Source organism: Homalodisca vitripennis, chromosome 2 (genome assembly GCF_021130785.1).
Source record: "Homalodisca vitripennis isolate AUS2020 chromosome 2, UT_GWSS_2.1, whole genome shotgun sequence".
NCBI classification, from domain to species: Eukaryota; Metazoa; Arthropoda; class Insecta; order Hemiptera; family Cicadellidae; genus Homalodisca; species Homalodisca vitripennis.
Genome location: NC_060208.1, coordinates 118002537 through 118022245, shown reverse-complemented (window position 1 = coordinate 118022245; position 19709 = coordinate 118002537). Strand labels below are relative to the sequence as shown.

General features: G+C 31.9%; 1 protein-coding gene across 1 annotated transcript in view; it reads left to right on the top strand.

Moving 5' to 3' along the window:
- The window catches only part of LOC124354638 (ATP-dependent RNA helicase DDX51), a 32609-nt gene extending 23523 nt beyond the window's left edge, over nt 1–9086 (top strand). The window contains exons 10-11 of the mRNA XM_046805254.1: nt 1927–2064; nt 8945–9086. Coding sequence (XP_046661210.1) covers nt 1927–2064; nt 8945–9073 — 267 coding nt within the window. The 3' untranslated portion in view covers nt 9074–9086. The remainder of the gene's footprint in view (nt 1–1926; nt 2065–8944) is intronic.
- The last annotated feature ends 10623 nt before the right edge of the window (nt 9087–19709 follow it).

Below are 19709 nucleotides of genomic sequence, written 5' to 3'. Positions count from 1 at the left end.
AGATTCAGTGTAATGGTTTATTCAGTTTGTAGTTATTCAAAGTGTTTAAACTCAGCGTCTCTGTTTTAAACTGATTTAAAAAGTCAGTAACAATTTCACATAGTTTGTCAGAAACTTTTTAGATTGTGCAACACTAGGGTCTTTGACAAAGATTTTTTCAAAGTGTTCGCCAACATGGAGTTACCAAAGTTTGCAATGATCTGTCCTGACAATCTTGTTTCACCATGGTTCCTATTAGCAAATGATTTATATTGCAGGCTGAGGTGATTCTGGCCCAGTGAGGATATTTGAGTTCCTCTTAGTCGGTGTTCCAGCTCATTTCCTAAAATTCTATGAAAGCCTGCAGCCTAAGTCCGTGAAAGCTACATGATGCGATAAACAAATACCTTTTATTTGCAAACGCCCCATAGTAAAAACCAGTATTTTAAATTTCAAGGTGTACTAAACTTATTTTGTGTTTAAGATAGCTCTTTAAAGTAAAATGAACCTGTCACATTTCAGGCATGCAATGCAAAGTACTTTCAAACTTCCCTTGTTGTAACGTTAAAATAACACAGTCCAATGACTGAAAGAGGTAGAACTGTATCTTGTAATCACTGTGCACTTGTGATTTGACATACTGATTATTGAAGCAATTGAACATGTCTTGGAGCAATTGAACACAGATACAGTCATAGTCATAGTCAAACCACTTTATTTCATAATATGTACAAGGTACAAAGAATAGCGTCACTAAAATAAAACTAATTACTAGTATTAATTTTAAAATATAAATAAAAAATGGTAACATTAGTTCATTTAAATGATAAAACTTACGTCTTAACAATTTATCTTCAATTCTTCTTTAAATGAATTAATCGGTTTTTGTATTGAAATATTCCTCAAAAGAATATAGAGACAAATTAGTTAAATAATCCTTTACTTCTTTTTTAAATTTTAACAGATCTGTTTTCATTAGAAATTTTGATGGTAAATTATGTAAATATCTCACACCTCTGTAATATATTTTCTTTTTGTAAAATTCTAGATTGTGTTGATCAATGTGTCTATTAAAACGAGTATTGTATGTATGTTTATTAGTTTTTAGTATCAGATCAAAAAATTGTTTTACATAAATTATTTATTTATATATGTGTAAACCATATACTGTCAGAATTCCAAGTTCAAATAAAATATGTTTAACAGAATGTGTACATCTTAAATTTTTCATGACTCTCAAAGATTTTTTTTGTAGGACCAATAGACTATCTAAATTACATATTGTAGCTCCGTAAATGCTTATTCTGTAAGCCAAATGTGAGTGGATCAATGAGAAATAAATATTAATTTCAATGTATTTAAATTACTAATTTTTGCCATTTGTCACAATGCATATAGACCAGTAGACATCATATTAGTAACATGATCTACATGTTTACTCAAGCTAAGTTTTTATGTATTACAAGTCCTAAAAACTTTGTGTGGTCTATTTGTTTTTCAGTCATTGTCTAGAAACATGTCACAGTTTAAATTTGATCTGGATTGCTTTATAAAAAAAGAAATATAATTATATTTATCTGAATTTAATAAAAGATTATTTTTGTCAAAAAAATCCTTAATCCTACTTAGACCAATATATGATAAAATTGCAATATTCTCAAGTAATTACACTAATACTGAGTCCAATCACTACTAGCATTTCCTAACTTTCTTATGCAACTGTACTATAGTCTACTGTGTTTGTGTACATTTGAAGTGAGGGTAGTATTGTAAAAGATACACAGTATTGTATTCTAAAAATAACGCTCAATATTCCTTTTTGTTATTTTTCCCCTTTACAGTGAGTTTAAGGACATTTAATGTTTCCACCATGTCATGTTGAACACATGACACAAAAGTGGAATAATTGAGAGTACTGTAAATGAAAACCTAAAATCAAATTTTCAGGTGGGGATATTCCAGCAAATGCTCCAAACAGCTGGAAAACAAGGTAATGTGACGGAATTGGTTGTTGATGAAGAGGAACTGAAATTGCTTGAAGAACCGTATAAAGAGGCATTAAAAGAACTAAAAACTTTAACTCAGGTAAGAATATGATGCCACTCCAAGAATAGACATTTTGTAATAATATTATGAATGTAAAAGTTCCTTTGTTTGTTTGTTTATTTTCACGTGTAAACTATTCAACCGATTGTACTGAAATTTTACATAGATATTCTTATAAAGAATAAAGAATTTTATTTTCTCAAATTTCAACAGTTAACAAAATGTACACTTTTATCTCAACATTTAATAATTTCTCTTGTCAGGCTGACCATTATTTTATTACTTTAACTTAGTAGTTTTGCATTGAAAAACAGCCTTTAACTATTACAATATACAGTATGTACATATTACAGTAGGTAAATATTGACACAAGAAGGAAATTTTAAGAAAATCTAGGGCCTCTAAGGCAAGCCTGTTCAGAGGTTCCTTTACAGTACTTACAAAAAAACAATAGCACTCAGAAAAAATTATTTTTTAAGAAAATTGACAAAGATGGTCTCAAAAAAACAAACATGTTGTGCCTTAGCAAAAAAATTTATCCACAGTTAACAAAATAAACAAATGCAACTTGCAACAAGAGAAAATAACAACACCTGACTTCCCGTACCACCATCCACAAGGAAGCAGAACATAGACTACAGATACATAATAAAAACAAAAATATTGACTTCACAACTGTATTAACAATAAATAAATATTTACATACAAATATTAACCATACATTACTGATAAACACTGATCATCTGAATAAGTAAGCTATTGTATAATATTAAACAAAAACTCAATATCTTCCAAATGAAAGAGCCATGATTTTAGTCTATTCAAAAAAAATATTTTTGTTGTATGAATATTTAATATAATCAGGTATTTGGTTAAAAATCTTTGGTGCGATAAAATTATATGTTCTAGTGTAAAAAGATATTGTTGGCTTAGGTATTGTAAATTTATTTGCATTTCTTAATCTCAATTTATAGGTATTTACATTGGCTGGAATATTTCCACTTCTACAGTAAAAAAAGTTTTAATACTTTGAATACATATAAATATCTCAGAGGAAAAAATTTTTAGGTCTAAGAACAATGGACGAGAAGGTTCATATTTAGTTTTATTCGAGATTATTCTTACCAAATGCTTCTGCCGTAGATATATGAGTTCAAGTAAGAAATATATGTATTGCCCCAAAATACTATTCCATACTCTATTCTGCTCTGCACCATTGAAAAATAAACTGTACGCAAAACTCTCTCACTACACATACTTTTTTAAAAAAATAGAAAAACCTTAGGATTTTATTTAAATTTAATTTACTTATATGTATCTTCCAATTCATTTCACTATCAACATATACACCTTAAATACTTTTATTTCACTGGTTTTACCCAAAACAGAACATTTACTTTTTTTACAATGAATTTGTTGACTAATACAATCTGCACACCTATATAAATCGGTACTGAAAAAATTTACTTCTTTTTTTAATGAAAAATTTATGTATTTTGTTTTTTCAACGCTCAGTTGCATATGATTCACAGTGAACCACCACTGTATCGCATCAAGGTCACGACTCATTGCTACTCGTACTGAGTCCAAATCCTTGCTGGCATAGCACAAGGCAGTATCATCCGCAAAAGATGTTAAAGTACCATGAAAGCGAAGCATTACAAAAATCATTTATATATATTATGAATAAAAATAGCTCCAAGAACTGATCCTTGTGGTACACCATTTTTAATTACACCCATGTCACTACATACAGCATTAATTTTGACACATTGTTTTCTCTTCAGCAAGTAACTCTGAAACCAATCATATACAACTCCCCGAATGCCACACCGATAAAGCTTTTCCAAAAGAATATTATGGTCAACTGTATCAAAAGGCTTTTTGATATCTAAAAATAGGCCACTAACATTTTTTCCGTCATTAATTCCATCATAAACATTGGTCATAAAGTTTAATAAGGCATGTTCAGTGTTTAGGTCCGGATCTAAATCCAAACTGTTTGGTACGGTACTAAAAAAATTTGTTTTACTTAAGAACTTCATAAGCTTATGCTTCATTACCTTCTCAATAACCTTAGAGAAACAAGAAAGCAATGATATCGGACGATAATTACTGCATAATAAACTGGAACCACTCTTAAAAATTGGTATGACAACAGCATTTTTTAATTTAATTGGAAAAAATGCCAGTTTGGAGCTAAGATTAATTATATACAGAAAAACATCTAAAATATTTTCAGAAACTTCCTTTAGTGTACAAGTGCTTATTCCATCAATACCAGGCGCAGTGTTATTCTTTAGAGATTTTATAACACACAGCAACTCTTCAGCTAAAACTGGTTCAATAAAAATCGAATGAACTTCCATTCTACATGGAAAATAATTGTTATAGTGCATAGACAAGAAATTTATCATTCACATTTTTGTTCAAATCTAAATTATTCACTACATCTAAGAAATACTCATTGAATCGATTTGATATAATGTGTGAATCAGAAACTGTCATATCGCCTATTTCTAGCCTTATCTGACTTCTATTTGCTTTATTTTGTCCTGTTACTTCATTTATTACTTTCCATGTTGCTTTAGAATTTCCTTCACACTTATTAAATTTGTCTCTATAGAAACGATCTTTTAATAATTTTATATCGTTCCGTAATTTATTCCTGAATGTTAGGTAATAATTTTTTAGGCTCTCGTTGTAAGGATGCTTTTTAACATGACTGAAGAGTAAGTTTCTTCTCTTAATCCTCGAACAAATCGCATTATTTATCCAGGGTTTAATTTTCTTATACTGAAAAGAGTTCTCGACGATAAAAGTTGATTGATTTAACAATTGTTGAAATATAGAAAGGAAAAGAGTCAAAAAGCAGCCGATACATCAGAATGTTTGTATACATCCGACCAGTCGGCATTATTTAACATCTGTTTGAGGAGAGCGTAGCATATACGTGTGCGGGCGAGGGAGGGGTGGAGGGCGAGACCGGCTCTGCCCCCTCCCCCCCGCCACCCAACAACCGCACCGCCACGCTAACCTGAACCATAGAGTGATCCGTGATACCTATATTCTTACGGTTCCTGGTATGAATATAGGCCTATTCTTGTTTCGAAAATCCCTCCGGGCTAGGCCCCACTGGTCTTTAAAGTGGCAAAAATCCCATCTTTGTCTCTAAAGTTGTGAAATATTAATTGAAAGAGCCTCTCAAATGAAATAAACTGTTCTGTGTTAACTTTGTTTTATGACAGCATCCATATGTTTTGTAAGTTTAACCACTATTTTCAATTTGTTTACATTTATAATGTGTAAATTCTCAAGGAGTAACCATTAGTTTTCATGCCATTTTAAGATTTTAGCTATTTGGTAAATACTCATCTACTTTATAAAATATCCTAAATTATAAGATGGTCAGAATTTGACTCCGAAGATTTACATTGAAGCAGTCGGCAGGAACTATGCTAGATGAAAGTTTGCTGGACTGTGCTTTTGAACTAATGTACTACCAAATCGAGCTCTAAATATTCTAAAATATGTATAATATTTTTCAGTTTATAAATAAACAAACCCGTAATAGTGTCGTTGTTAATGTACTTATATCTTTACATTATTAAGTATTATATATAAAAACAAAGGTACTATCTAACATTTGCTATAAATTTAAAGACTGCTATAAACCCATCTTAGTTGTCTTTTGACAGAAGTAGGTTTATATGATCTGTGATAAATATTTTCATAGACTATGGGACACAAAATACTAATATCTAAGTAAATTACAATGGCCATAAATATGCACCTTTTGAAGGATTTTCTTGATCATGGCAACAAGGCAAATTCAACATTGGCGTCAAAAAAATCTAATTCACTTGAACCAGAAATGCTCATATACGTGCAAAGCCTAAAATATTGTGTGCGAAGCCTCTGGCAACTTGGAATACATGAACTAGGTACAGTTAAGGATATATGTAATTTATATAGTTATGATAACAAATACTTGGTATCTATCAATTAAATGTGGATATAACCAAACTGCGCACCCACTTACGCAGTGTATTTAAGTGCAAAACCAGTAAGTTTCTTTTACAAAAATTGTTTGTTATTTCTTCTTTCAAGAAGTAGAAAATAAATTTAACTATAACAAAAACAGAATTTAAAAAATCTTTAAATGCACACTAATTAAACTGAGGCCAAATTTTCTTCAGTGCTTTAAGGGTTAAAGAGTAAATTACTAAGTAAAATTGCTATAAATCAAAATTATAATACTAAAAAAAAAAAACAAACACTTAGTTTATTATATACTTATTTTTATACAGATAACATCCTTTCTAAACTACATTAACAATATTTTACATCTCAAAAACTAATGTGTAACTAATTAGAAAACACTTCCTGTTACGTTTTGAATTCTTGGATTTTTATTAAACAAAATGGCATATAAACCCAAATTTTAAGCCAACCATTTGGGTTTTTTCCTAAAGTTCATTTCAACCATGCCAATGCTACAAATATAACATTGTTTTACTTACCAAAGAACAAAAAAATTTGAGTTCATATTTTATTTTTAATGTGTTATAAATTGGTGGTTCATAACTCTGTAAAAACATAAAAACTAAATTTCATCCTCTAATATCAACATAACTAACATCAACTTCATAAAAAAATTAAATTCACACATTTCATTCCTAATTGTATTCTGGCTTCAGAAATACGTAATTTGGAAATAAAAATTATGTATTTCTGAAATCAGAATTATATTTATAATTAAATGTGTGAATATCCTTTCCGGATGAAACACGGGCGCTGCACGGTGTGCTGCAGTTCCGCTAGTGGACGAATTATGGATACAGAACAGCAGTGTACTATGTTTCATTTGACTGACGTATGTGATTAGTTCTGTGGGTTCTACTGGCTTTACATTGTGCTGCTACCTCTCAGGAATAGTTTGAACTATTTTTAAACAATATTGCAGCTATTTCTTTGCAGTTAGTTCTTGCTATTAGTTGTGTTGACGTGCAACAATAGTACCAGGCTAAGTGAATTGTCTGCTAATGTAAACAAACTGGTCGGGCTACTGTGAATCGGGTTCTTTGTACTTTTTAATGTTTTTTTTTTTTGTTGTAATAAAGTTTTTTTTAGTTTTTAATCTATTGTAAATATGGGGGTAAAGTTAATTAAATAACGTAATCAGTTTTAGGCCTCATTTTCACTTTAAAATACAAAGCTTTTATTACTTTGGATTGGGTTGCTAGGTTATAGTGTTGAAACAATGTGTGAATTATTTATTTAGTACTATTTATTTTTCTGATTGCTGCAAGTAAAAGTGGATTATTAATGACAGTGATGTACTAGATGACGATTTTAACATCCCGTGATGAAAAGACCGATTTGCCTCCTCCATCGGATCAAGGCTTAGATATCCCTAACAATAGTGATTTGTATAAATTTTATTTGTTTACAGTTTATTTTGGGAGTAGTAATAATGTTACAAAATAAAATAAATAAGTTAATATACACATATAAAATAAAACAGATCTGATTTTATACACCAACAGTTTTAAAATATTTGTCTTAAGTATTAAATATTATAAATAAAAGATATGATGGTGTAACAACAACCATTGCCTTATACCTTCTTTACTCTACATTTAAAGCCCATAAAAAATCGTGCATTACCCAATTTTTTCAAAATGAAGAGTGTTGGTTAAAAAAAAATACAAAACTGTACTTTAACTGAACATTTAAATACAACCAGATAGAGAAATTAGCACTTTTTAATGAGTCCTGAAAGGGTTAAGGTGTAAAATCAAAATTTATTTATATTAATTATGTTAGAACAGCTTATTTTTACATTTTATTCATATTTGATTTAATTATGTATGATAATCGAAGCAGAATTCACACAATTTTAATATGACGAAGAAGAGTAATAAATTAATGGTTTATATTAATTTTTCTGGATAACTATGTTTTTATCACATTAGCATAACTTGTATGCCTACCTGTTGGTGATATTGTGAGTACTTTTAGAGTGATACATATGGTAAATGAATTATGTTCAAAACAATATATTAATTAGCTTTCCATCAAAATTTTAAATTATTGACAAATTTAAAATGATTAATAACGCTCTAAAATTAATTACTAAAATTGTTATTTTTTATTTGTAAATGAATTTTAGTAGCAAACTAGGCCGATTCAATGAATATGTTATATTAATTATTGCATGTGTACATATAATATAAAATTACAAGTGGAATAAAAATATGAAAAAATTATTTATTCCAAAGAGTAATTACAATTACAGAACACAATTTAATACTATGGAATTCACTAACCACTCTACCAGTAATGTGGTTGGGTTATAAAACTAATAAACAAAACAAGAATTCTTAGTGTAGTAATTGGAGTCCAACCCTTGGTAAGTTAACACTATCACTTAGCAGCTTACTGCAGCAAATGGTGCACTTATTAACAAACTTAAACAGTTATTTCACATTTACAAATACAAGATAATAATGTAACAATTCAATATATCTTATCTTTCAAACCAATATATCTGCTTAAAAGAATCTATATTTTTAAAATTAAGACAGAAAACTTTTACATTTACATGTTCTTTTAATTTAACTGGTAATTTGTTGAAATAATGCTGACAAAGGTAAAGAAAAGATTTTTTAATTATGTGTTTTCTTGCTTTAGGCTATAAAAAAATACTTTATACTGTTAATTTACATAAAAATATGTTGTAAACATTTTTTAAATGTTACATTAGGTAGAAAACAAGTTTGTGAATATGAATATAATTTTGAATTAATTAATTAATATTTAACTAAACATAAACTACAAATCCTGTTGCATTTTTAAAATGTTATTTGTAGCATTATTAAATGTACAAATGTCATAACTTTAATATATGTTTCAGGGTGAACAAGAGAAGCAGTTGCAAAAGACTAAATCACTGAAGAGAGTGACGTCATCAAAACTCATGTCAAGGAAAAGAAAAAAGAAAAATAATGGAAATACGAGTAGTTCAAAGAAAATTAAAACATAAGTCTGTTACTGTTTATACATTTCTTTCTTGCCCACAATTATGAATATAAAACATGTGCATCATCTATTTCTCTCTGTGGCACATAACCCCTTACATCATTTATAATCTAGCTCACAAGAAAGATTATATGTAATAGATATATGCATGAGTCCATAATTAGAACAGAAAGTAATTACACTAACCATAAGATGTTTTATGATTTATTTGACAAGAAGCTTGGAATAGCTTTACTTGTAATGGTAAAAACCCAGGATCTTCTCCTGCCTTTTCCTTCTACTTGGGCATGATGAACAGGCAGAGACATTCAAAGCCAGTTGTCGGTGCAACTACCTTCTGCAAGGTTCCAGATCAAGATTAGGAAGGTTAGGTTAGGTTTTTAGGTAGTCCCATGAGTACAGAGGAAATAAAATGTCCGCCTGTCAGAGCCCACATGACTGGGTAAGGCTATTTACGCTTTACGGTATTGGAGCGCTTAGGGGGGAGCGTTCGCACGCACAATCCCTGCTTCATGCAACCTTTAGGCACAAGTCGCTTCACACAGTGGGTTTGGAGACCCCCAGGCATACAAAAGCATCTGTTTGGTACGATTCCTCACAGAGCAGTCCAACCTGGCACCGTTTCTGCGCGGCGCCGAGGGCCACCATTGCGGAGACTGCACAATCGTGTCACTAGCCTAGATCCTGATGTTTTGTTAACAGCAGGGTCACCCCATGCAGGACGCTTAATTAGCGTTTATCCAGGCCCAATCATTGATTGGATTGGAATCCCCCATTGGTCTCGAGTGGCACCAGAGTGTCACCCCATAGGAGGTACGCACTCAGTTTATTCGGGATCGTCTGAAATAAGGTCATCCCATCCCCTAGACCCCTATTGGACTCTAGTTTAAGTGTTAGAGAGGGTTACTTAGCCCTAACTTCACCTGGTGAAATGAGACATACTCTACCTCAATGGTGCATCCAGAAATCTTTTCTGAGGAGGGGGTTTCCGGAACACCGGGTGTCAGAGGTATGGAATATTCTCTAGAACAGTAGAAGAGTCGAGGGGCCCTTATCTAGGAAATTTTTAAAATAGGTTCTAAAATCTTTATTTTATAGTATTGCAGAACTAATGAAAGAAGGACAAAGATCAGGTTAGAGTGTGTAAAGTTTAGAGTTAGTAAAAATATTCTACCACCAATCAACTGTAAGCTTATACAGGGATAATTAAAATATGTTGCAACAAATACACTTTATATAAAGTGCATTTAACTAAAACAAAATTTACTCGTAACATAAATAACATGTTTAAGTCACAAATCAAAACCGAAGCTAAATCTTGATATCTACTCTTGGATCAAAAATTATAGATATCCTAGTTTGAAAGTTGACCATAAACTAACTAACCAATAGAGCTACAATAACGGGAGTTATTTTATAATTTAGCATGCTTATGTCTGCGTTTCGACCTATAAAACTGTTCACTAACAATAACTTCCAGTTTTTGTGTTGATAACAATGAAAAATAACAGTTTTTGGGAGTTTTCAACCAAAGAGCAAATTTGAACATTCATAAATCAAATGAATGTCTCTGTGGCTCATTAAAAAATGCTGAAAGCATTTAGTGAGACCCTTAACTCAATTAGTAAATTATTCATTCTAAACAGGAGTGTTCCCCTCTCTCCCTAAAATTGCAAAAGCTGTCCCAATTTGAAAGAAAGATGATCCAGCTTCTATAAATAACTACCGGCCTGTCTCAATTTTGGCCAATATTCAGAAAAATGTTTGAAAAGCCTTGTCTTATAAGAATGCTTCACTTTTTAGACATATACAATCAGCTCTCAAATGAACAGTTTGGGTTCACAAAGGGTAAATCAACAACCAACGCAGTCGTTGGTCTTGTCGATATGATTGTAGAGGGGATTGAATGTCGAAACCACACAATGAGTGTGTTCCTGGATCTGTCCAAAGCATTTTACTGTGTTGACCACAATATACTGCTAGACAAACTTTAGTCCTATGGCATTCGAGGCATGCCTTTTAAATGGCTTAGCACATTTCTAAGCCACAGATCCAAAGTTGTCCAGATATCAAATAAATCATCCAAGCCAATAGATCTTAGCTATGGAGTCCCCCAGGGGTCTATCCTCAATCCTGTGCTTTATGTCAACAACAGAATCAGTGGCGTAGCGAAGAGGGGGGGTCCGGACCCCCCCTAAATTTTAAGACATTAAAAAATGGAGCAGGAGAAAAAAGAAGAGTTATCATTACTCTTGTCTACAGACATTAAATTGATTGATTTAATTGATTAAAGTGACCGTTGTTAAAAATATAATTGTCCTTTCGTTTAAATCCGTTAAGTATCGTTTTATACTTTAGGGCTCGGCCTTTCGGATAGTGTAGTGTAATCACGGTATTTCTATAGGGCGCGGTCACGTGACGTCGCAAAGTAACCTGAACCGTAACACGGCGAACAGTTTAAATTAACGACCACTTCGTTAAAATTCGTCTTGGGGACGTAAAATGACCGCTTAGAATTAAGTTACGACGTTGAATTTAGGTGTCATTAAACTGTAGACGTGTATATAATTATCGAACAAAATAAAAAAAAATCACTTTTGGTCGGAAAATACACTTGAAAAAGTACTAATTAGAATTTCAACTAATTTGGACTCAGTGATTGAGGTAAACGTGGTGTTTTGGGTTGAGTTAGGACGACGATTTTTGTTATCATTAAACTGTACACTGTACCTATATAATTATCGAGAAAAAAAATCACTTCCGGTAGGTAAATATTGAAGAAAAGCTCTCTACAGATAGTTTTGACGATTTTTGGATTTCACTGTTTGAGTGGTTGAGGTAAAAGTAGTAGGCCTACTTAGAAATTATGATTGGACGTTGATTTTTAGGTATTAATTCAACGCCGACTAATACATATATATATATATATATTAATTATCGAGAAAAAAAAAACAAAATCATTTCCGGTCGGAAGATACTGAGGATAAGCTCTCTACAGATTGTTTTGACGATTTTGGATTTCACTGGTTGAGGTAAAAGTGGTACTTGAATTATGTTAGGATGTTGATTTTAGGTATTAATTCAACGCCGACTAATACATATATAATTATCGAGAAAAAAAACAATAAAATCAACTTCCGGTCGGTAAATACCGAAGAAAATCTCTCTACAGATTCAAATTTTGACGGTTTTCGATTTCAACTGGTTGAGGTAAAAAGTGGTACTTAGAATTATGTTAGGACGTTGATTTTAGGTATTAATTCAACGCCGACTAATACATATATAATTATCGAGAAACAAAACAATAAATCACTTCCGGACGGAAAAATACCGACGAAAAAGATCTCTACAGATTCTAAGTTTTGACGATTTTGGATTTCACTGATTGAGTGGTTGAGATAAAAGTGGTATTTAGAATTATGTTAGAAACATTGATTTTGGGTATCAATTGAACGCCGACTAATAACTATATAATTATCGAAGAAAAATTGAAAAAAATCACTTCCAGTCGGATAATACATTGGAAATACTCTACTGATAAGAAGTTTCCGACTACTTTGGATCTCACTGACTGAGGTATTATTTCATTTTTCCTTAGTATATTCCGATTGGAAGTGATTATTTTTGTTTTTTTTTCTCGATAATTATATATTCATTAGTCGGCGTTGAATTAATACCTAAAATCAATGTCCTAACATAATTATAAGTACTACTTTTACCTCAACTAGTGAAATACAAAATCGCCAAACTTGAATCTTTAGAGAGCTTTTCTTCGACAATTTTCCGACCGGAAGTGATTTTTTTTCCTCGATAATTATATAGTTATTCAAGTACAGTTTAATGATAACAAAAAATTGTCGCCCTAACTCAATCAAAAATACCACGTTTAACTCGATAACTGTAGTCCGAAGTAGTTGAAGTTCTACTCATTATAATTTTTCATGTGTATTTTATTTCCGACCGAAAGTGATTTTTTTAATTTTTTTTTCCGATAATTATGTACTCGTCTACAGTGTAATGATACAAAAATCGTCCCATTATAGCTCATTTATCGATACCTCAATCAGTGAAATCCAAAGCAGCCGAACTTCTAATCAGTAGAGTTTTTCCGGTGCATTTTCCGACCGTTAGTTTGATCTGTACCCGAGCAACGCTAGAAAATTGCCCTCCTTTTCTAAAGGGTTTTTCGGCCATCAGTGGCCCAATGTCCCCGAAGGGGTATTTCATTTTCTCCACAGAATATAGTTGTGTCAAAACTTGAGTGAAGCTCTGTTTTGTTCTTCTTCTTTCTTATCCAGTGAATGCAACATCACTTTGGTGCTTTCTACTCGGCCAGAATCGAACTTCGTAAAGTTTCTGTAGCTATACAAGAAAATTGTGGTACTAAGAGTTGCTGTGAGAGTTGAATTTGCCTATTACATCTTTCCACTTTCTATAAGGCGTAGTTACTAAAGCTCCATATTTTTGGTATTTACCTTTTACCAGTGAACTTATTGGCAAATAATACACAAAATGTCCCCCAAATCCCCGGTTTCGGACCCCCCCCCCCCGAAAGAAATTTCTGGCTACGCTACTGAACAGAATCATCACTTCTGTATGGAAGAACAGTGCAGTTTGCAGATGATATGACTTTTTCAATGCAAGATCAAGCGAAGTTTCGGAAAAACAGACTTTTGTTGATATCAACAACTGTGTCCAACAGTCTCGACCTCACAATAAATCTTTAAAAACCAACTTTTTTCCATGTGCACTGCAAGCAACCAATGTGGACTTACCATCTTGATGACTGACACCACACTGGACGAAGTCAGCTCTTCGAAATTCCTAGGAATGTACCTTGATCGAGGACTGACATGGAATGAGCAAATTGATCATGTTTGCGCCAAAATCTGCTCAGGCGTCTTTGCTCTGAGGTCTTTAGCCAAATACTTCTCGAGTCAGATATTGATTACGGCGTATTATGGCTTGATATGCCTCCACCTGACCTATGGAGTGACACTCTGGGGAGCTTGTGCAAACACTCAGTTCCAAAGAGCTTTCAGATTAAACAAAAGAGATTCGAATCATCACAAAAATCAAATTCAGAGAGTCTTGCAGGTAACTTTTCAAGAAATTTCAGCTGTTGGTTTTACCATGTCTCTACATATTGGAGACGACTTTGTTTTGTATGAATAAATGTGCCTTAACCAGAGGCCAAGACACATGTATGAGAAACGTGGCAGAGCAAACTACAGAACTGGTAGTCACAGAACGGTGGTATATGAACGCCTGCCCTCACAAGCAGGTGTTCAATTCCTCAACAGACTGCCCAATTCAATCAAAGATGCTCCAACGCCAAAGGCGTTTAAGGCGCAAAACGCCTTTTGGTGTCTCAAGCATTTTATAATGCAGTTTAGTTTTTGGATTTCAACTGGGAGGCCGCCCAGTTAGAAGACTGACCCTTCGAAGTGGGTTGTATTGGCGATGAATGAAAGAGGTGTGATTGTAAAGATTGTATGTGTATTATAGTATGAATGGCAGACATTTTAGGATATCCTTATTAAATAACTTTTGCCATACAATGTAATGGTCTCAATTTTAAAACAGATCTGATTTGATCTGACACAAGATAGGTACAAGTGTACTGTAATAACTGAACATGTAATTTTAGAATAGTGTGAAAATAAAATTAGTATTAAATTACAAAGTTGTCCACAAAATTCAGCATTTGTCACGTTACGGAGCTCTTATTCATTAGCTTGAGTGTGTAATTTTGTAAACCACTATTTAAAACGTTTAATTTTAATGAGACTAAAATGAGCAGATTTTGTTAACAAACAACGATTAACAGTACAGAACTCCTCAGAGCTCGGCAACTCTCACTACTGTGACAACTGATCACGTTAGGACTACAGTAACAGATACTTTGTACTGAGTACTCGTCTGTCCTAGAGTACAATAATTTATCAGAAGCCGATAGTATCTGGCACAGATGTTTTGATATTATTTCTTGATACAAATACTTACTTTGATACAAAAACGTTAACCCCCGTTCCTGGTACAAAATACTCGGACACGTTTAGCAGTAAAACTAACTGGAATATGTAACTTTACCATTTTAGGAGTACTATGTAACGTATCAGTCTAAATCAGTACGAGTACATTTTGTACGTCGTTACTAAAAGTACCGGGTACAAGTATAAGTCACAAGAAATAGTAAGAACTAACCTCACTTTCATAGTTTTTTTAGTGTTGATGGAATTCAAATGGTATTTAGAGTTTTAAACACAACTAAATTATTATGTGTGCAGTGCCTTGTATTTCGTAAATTAAATTATTTATAGTTTGAATTTATATAATTGATTATGATTGACAATTCTCTGAAACTTAGAAAAAATTGCAAGTATGATAGGTTACTAGGTTAAGATAAATGCCACAACTTTATTATCTCTTATGCTATTTAAATAAATGAGGTACCGTTTGTTTTAGAATTCAATTAATATTTTGTATTCTAGTAATTATTATACAGGAAGTAGTTTTTAAGAAATTCGTCATCAACAATTTTAACAAGCCGCGGTTTTGAATTTTGTTGACTAAACGTTTTCATTTTTTTTTAATTGACGATCTTTATTAGATATATGTTTACAATTTTAAATTTCTCCTACATTGGTTGTTTAAAATTTTTGAATCGCAACACAAATAGGCGTAAAGCGATGCATTTCAGGATATGCATTTATAGGAACTCTTTGGATTGTTTTGACTCCAGGGAAACCTGAAGTTTGTAGGTGTATTTCAGTTACATCCTGCATATTCTTATTATTATTTCTATAACATGAATAAATGTATCCCAAAATTTCAGCTGCAGTTGTTCACAATATCTCTTACCCTATATACTTTTATGACTTACAAAGTATAACTAAACTATTTTCATAACATCGATAAGGGTTGAAATGGAATTGTACCTCCAGAAGAAGTATATTTTTTCAAGTTCTCGATGTTCTAGAACGACGAAATTTGACATTCAAATCCCATACACTCTCAATACACAAAGTAAAGATTTTTCAAGACAATTTACTATCCTAGTTGAACGATTTTTTGTGGAAAGTTTATTTTTGACGATAGAAGGATTGTGATACATGATTTTAATTTGCCACCGTTCAGTGGTACAAGAAATTAGGAAAACAAATCACGTGTTACTTATTTCTGGTATCACTGAACGATGGCAAATGGCCGGAAAATCCTGTATCATTCACAATATTTTTGTTTTTCTACTTTTCTATATCTCAAAATATGAAATGTAACTCAAGTGCCACATGATCTCAGCAGAAAAAAGACTTTTAAAGATCAACGCCCCACAGAGTTGCAATTTTGTTTAATCTCTTAACCTTAACACCTTCGCTGCGACACCGGTTATGTACTGACTTTAGGACAGCGGAATATTTTGAAACGGACCAGGATTCTTAAAAACAAACGCCAAATATAGAAACAAAGGAAGTAATGTTAATATATTTCCCTGTGTAGAGCTATATCTATAGCCGATGCTACATACGATTATCAAGACATGCTTTTGTAAAGAGAGTATACTATTAAATTATTTTAATGTTCCCCAAAACAAAGTATGTAAGTAAAAACATATTAGATGTAACCAAATAAACGATGTTTATTGTAGCTTTAAGGAGAAATTCTAGTAGATGACGCAGGGAAAACAATCCACGTTTTAGTTTATCACTAACAGCGTAAGATAGACTTGTTGATCTTAATTTAGGCTGCGTTGAAAGACCACGCCTGTGAACATATAACAAGGTTCACAGAACATAAGTAGTGAATTTAGAAATGCAACTTTTTTAGTAAAATGCAATCAGTAAAATTTATCAGTAATAATTTTTTATACTATATATACACGTAACGTAAGGTGGCAGTTAACTACGACTTACGGTGCTTGCTTGACAGTTTAATATAATATACAAATGTATTAACAGTCATGACGAAACAGGTGATGATAAGGATATCACCAGACTCAATATGATTTGATGTCTTATACAAACTGATACTTTGACAAATAAAGAAATTCATGATAGAGCTTGTTTTGATACAAAACCATGCCACTGACCTTGCACTGATCTTGTTCATGTAAGCCATTTGCAGAGCTACTTATACGTATAACAGTATAATTTGCCTAGTAAATTCTTTACTCATTAAGCAACAACTGAAAACTTTTTTCCTAACAATGATGTAGCTATAAGAATGTTTTTATCGATGGTGTCAATAAATGCCTCTAGCGAAAGGCATTGTATTGTAAACAGAGTAATAACTACCTCCACAATTCGACAAAAATTCCAGATTTTCAAGCTTGTTTAGTTTCACTGTAAATGCAGAATTCCTATCTGCTACCAACTTTGATGATGTTATTAGGGGATTTTCGTCAAAGAAAAATGTTCATGTGTCAACATTATATTAATTACTTTGCTATGTATTGATTTTTTCTCGTTGATTGATTATTAAAATATTAATGCCACATTTGAGTTATTAATGCCATTCTTTCAATTTGTTCATAGCCAATAAAATTGTCTTTCATATAAGTTATGAATATTATTCTTTTTATCATATTTTGTTAGAACGATTTTCAATAAAATCGTAACAATTTTGTAGGAGTTTCTACCAACACTGAATTGGCATGTGCTAGTGTGGCAAGAGCCTTTGTGGCGAAAGGTATTATTTTTGTTTTATCGAAGTTCAATGAGAGGCTATTATCTGACCAAATGCATAGGTTTTCCAAAGCGGAAATAAAACGAGTTGAGATTTCATTTTTAGCCTTTGCAGCCACAATAATACTAATGTCTGCTCTACTAATTGAATAACCCGTTTATTTATTGGCAGGTGGAAATTATTAACCTGCAAAAAAAGTAGGGGCATGTGACACATGAATATGCCCCGGAATTCCTTCGTAGCTATTATGAAATCAAACTCGTCAATCAGTTGTTTCAACCAAGATACAAAATAGTTTTTAAGTAGTGGAACTATTGGTTTTTTCACCAATAGTGAGATGAATCTCTCGGAACATCCATTTTCATTAAGTACAATATCCTGTACTATAGAGCAGAATTTTTAGCGACAATTGGCTCATGACCAGGGTACTTTATTGCAATCAAACAGCGACTTGTGTCTGTCTGCAGATGAATCTGCTTCTTTCTTTGTAAAATACTGTTGATCAGTGGGGTCTAACAATCTCAGATAACCCCGCATACTCCTCGCTCCTGGCCCAAACTGGTAAACTACCTCAGTGTACGATAGACTATTGAGAGTATCAGTAAATGTTATAAAACGTATGCGACTCATTCGGTCGCAAACTCCAATTGTAATCAATTCTGAGTCGCCTTCTGATTCTTTTAAATCATTTTATTTTAATATTTACAATTGTAACCTAGCCATCAAAATAAAATCCCTGGTAAGTTGAGAGTCTGAAAGTTTTTAGATGTTAAAGTTCCCTGTTTAATGTTGTTCATTGTGTTCAGTTTTTTTGTTTTACGTGATATATTTTTATATTTGTTGCAATTTCTAAAAGTTTTAATTATTAATTTCAATATTCAATCCTTTCAACGTAAAGTTAATCAGTAATTAAAGTTTTTTACCAGTATTCACAGAGTGAGAAATATTTTTGAAGAATTTCTAGTTGAATTTAATTACAAGAGAAATGATAATTTTGTAAACCAGGCTCTATTTACTTCTTTGTGTGTGATTGAAATTTATTAAAAAAAGGAGCATTGTACATACTTTGTGATCTACCTTTGGCTATCTAAAAAGTCTGTACATAATGTCCACATGTTGTCAAGTGACGTTAATTTAAAATTCTATTTCACCTTTGAAATTACCTTGAGCTCATTTTAAATAACTGTTTAATGTAACTAATTAAGAATACGGTAGAATACGTTTGAAAGTATATATATATATATATATATATATATATATATATATATATATATATATATATATATATATATATATAGTCTATGTGTTTTCAACCTCTACACAATTCATTAAATAGGTTAAAAACAATCTTTGAAAATTTCAGCTATCTAGCAATTGTTGAAACAAAATGGTGGCTTTTTGAAAAACTATAATTAAAAGAAAGTATTTTTGTTTTGTAAAATCATTTATTGTAATATTCTAGAGAAATAAAACATTTCATTCGGAGAATTATAACATAGCCTATTAAAAAACCTACAATTACAGCCCACAACTATTCGAACTGCAACTAAATGGTTGACTGGTCCTGGTTCCTTTTAAAGGGAAGGATGACTCATGGAGATATCGGATCATTATATAGCTTTTAAATGATTATTAATTGTATCTTGAAAATAAGACAAATTTCATAATATACGACGAAAAATAACGTTGTAGAGTCATTATTACAATAATTCAATTGTATTACCATAAGAATGTAAATGAACAAACAAATATATAGTAGATTACCGTTTCAACAATAATTAGAAGAAAAAAACAGTTATGTAAGTTATTATTTGCAAACATTTTGATTTTTCTGAACTAAACTACCAAGTGACAATTTGTTATAGTAAAATCATTATATAGTAGGTACTAGCTTATGTTTATTTAAAATTGTGTTGGCTATTCTGTTTAGGAGCGCAGGAATGGTTGCGTGCGTG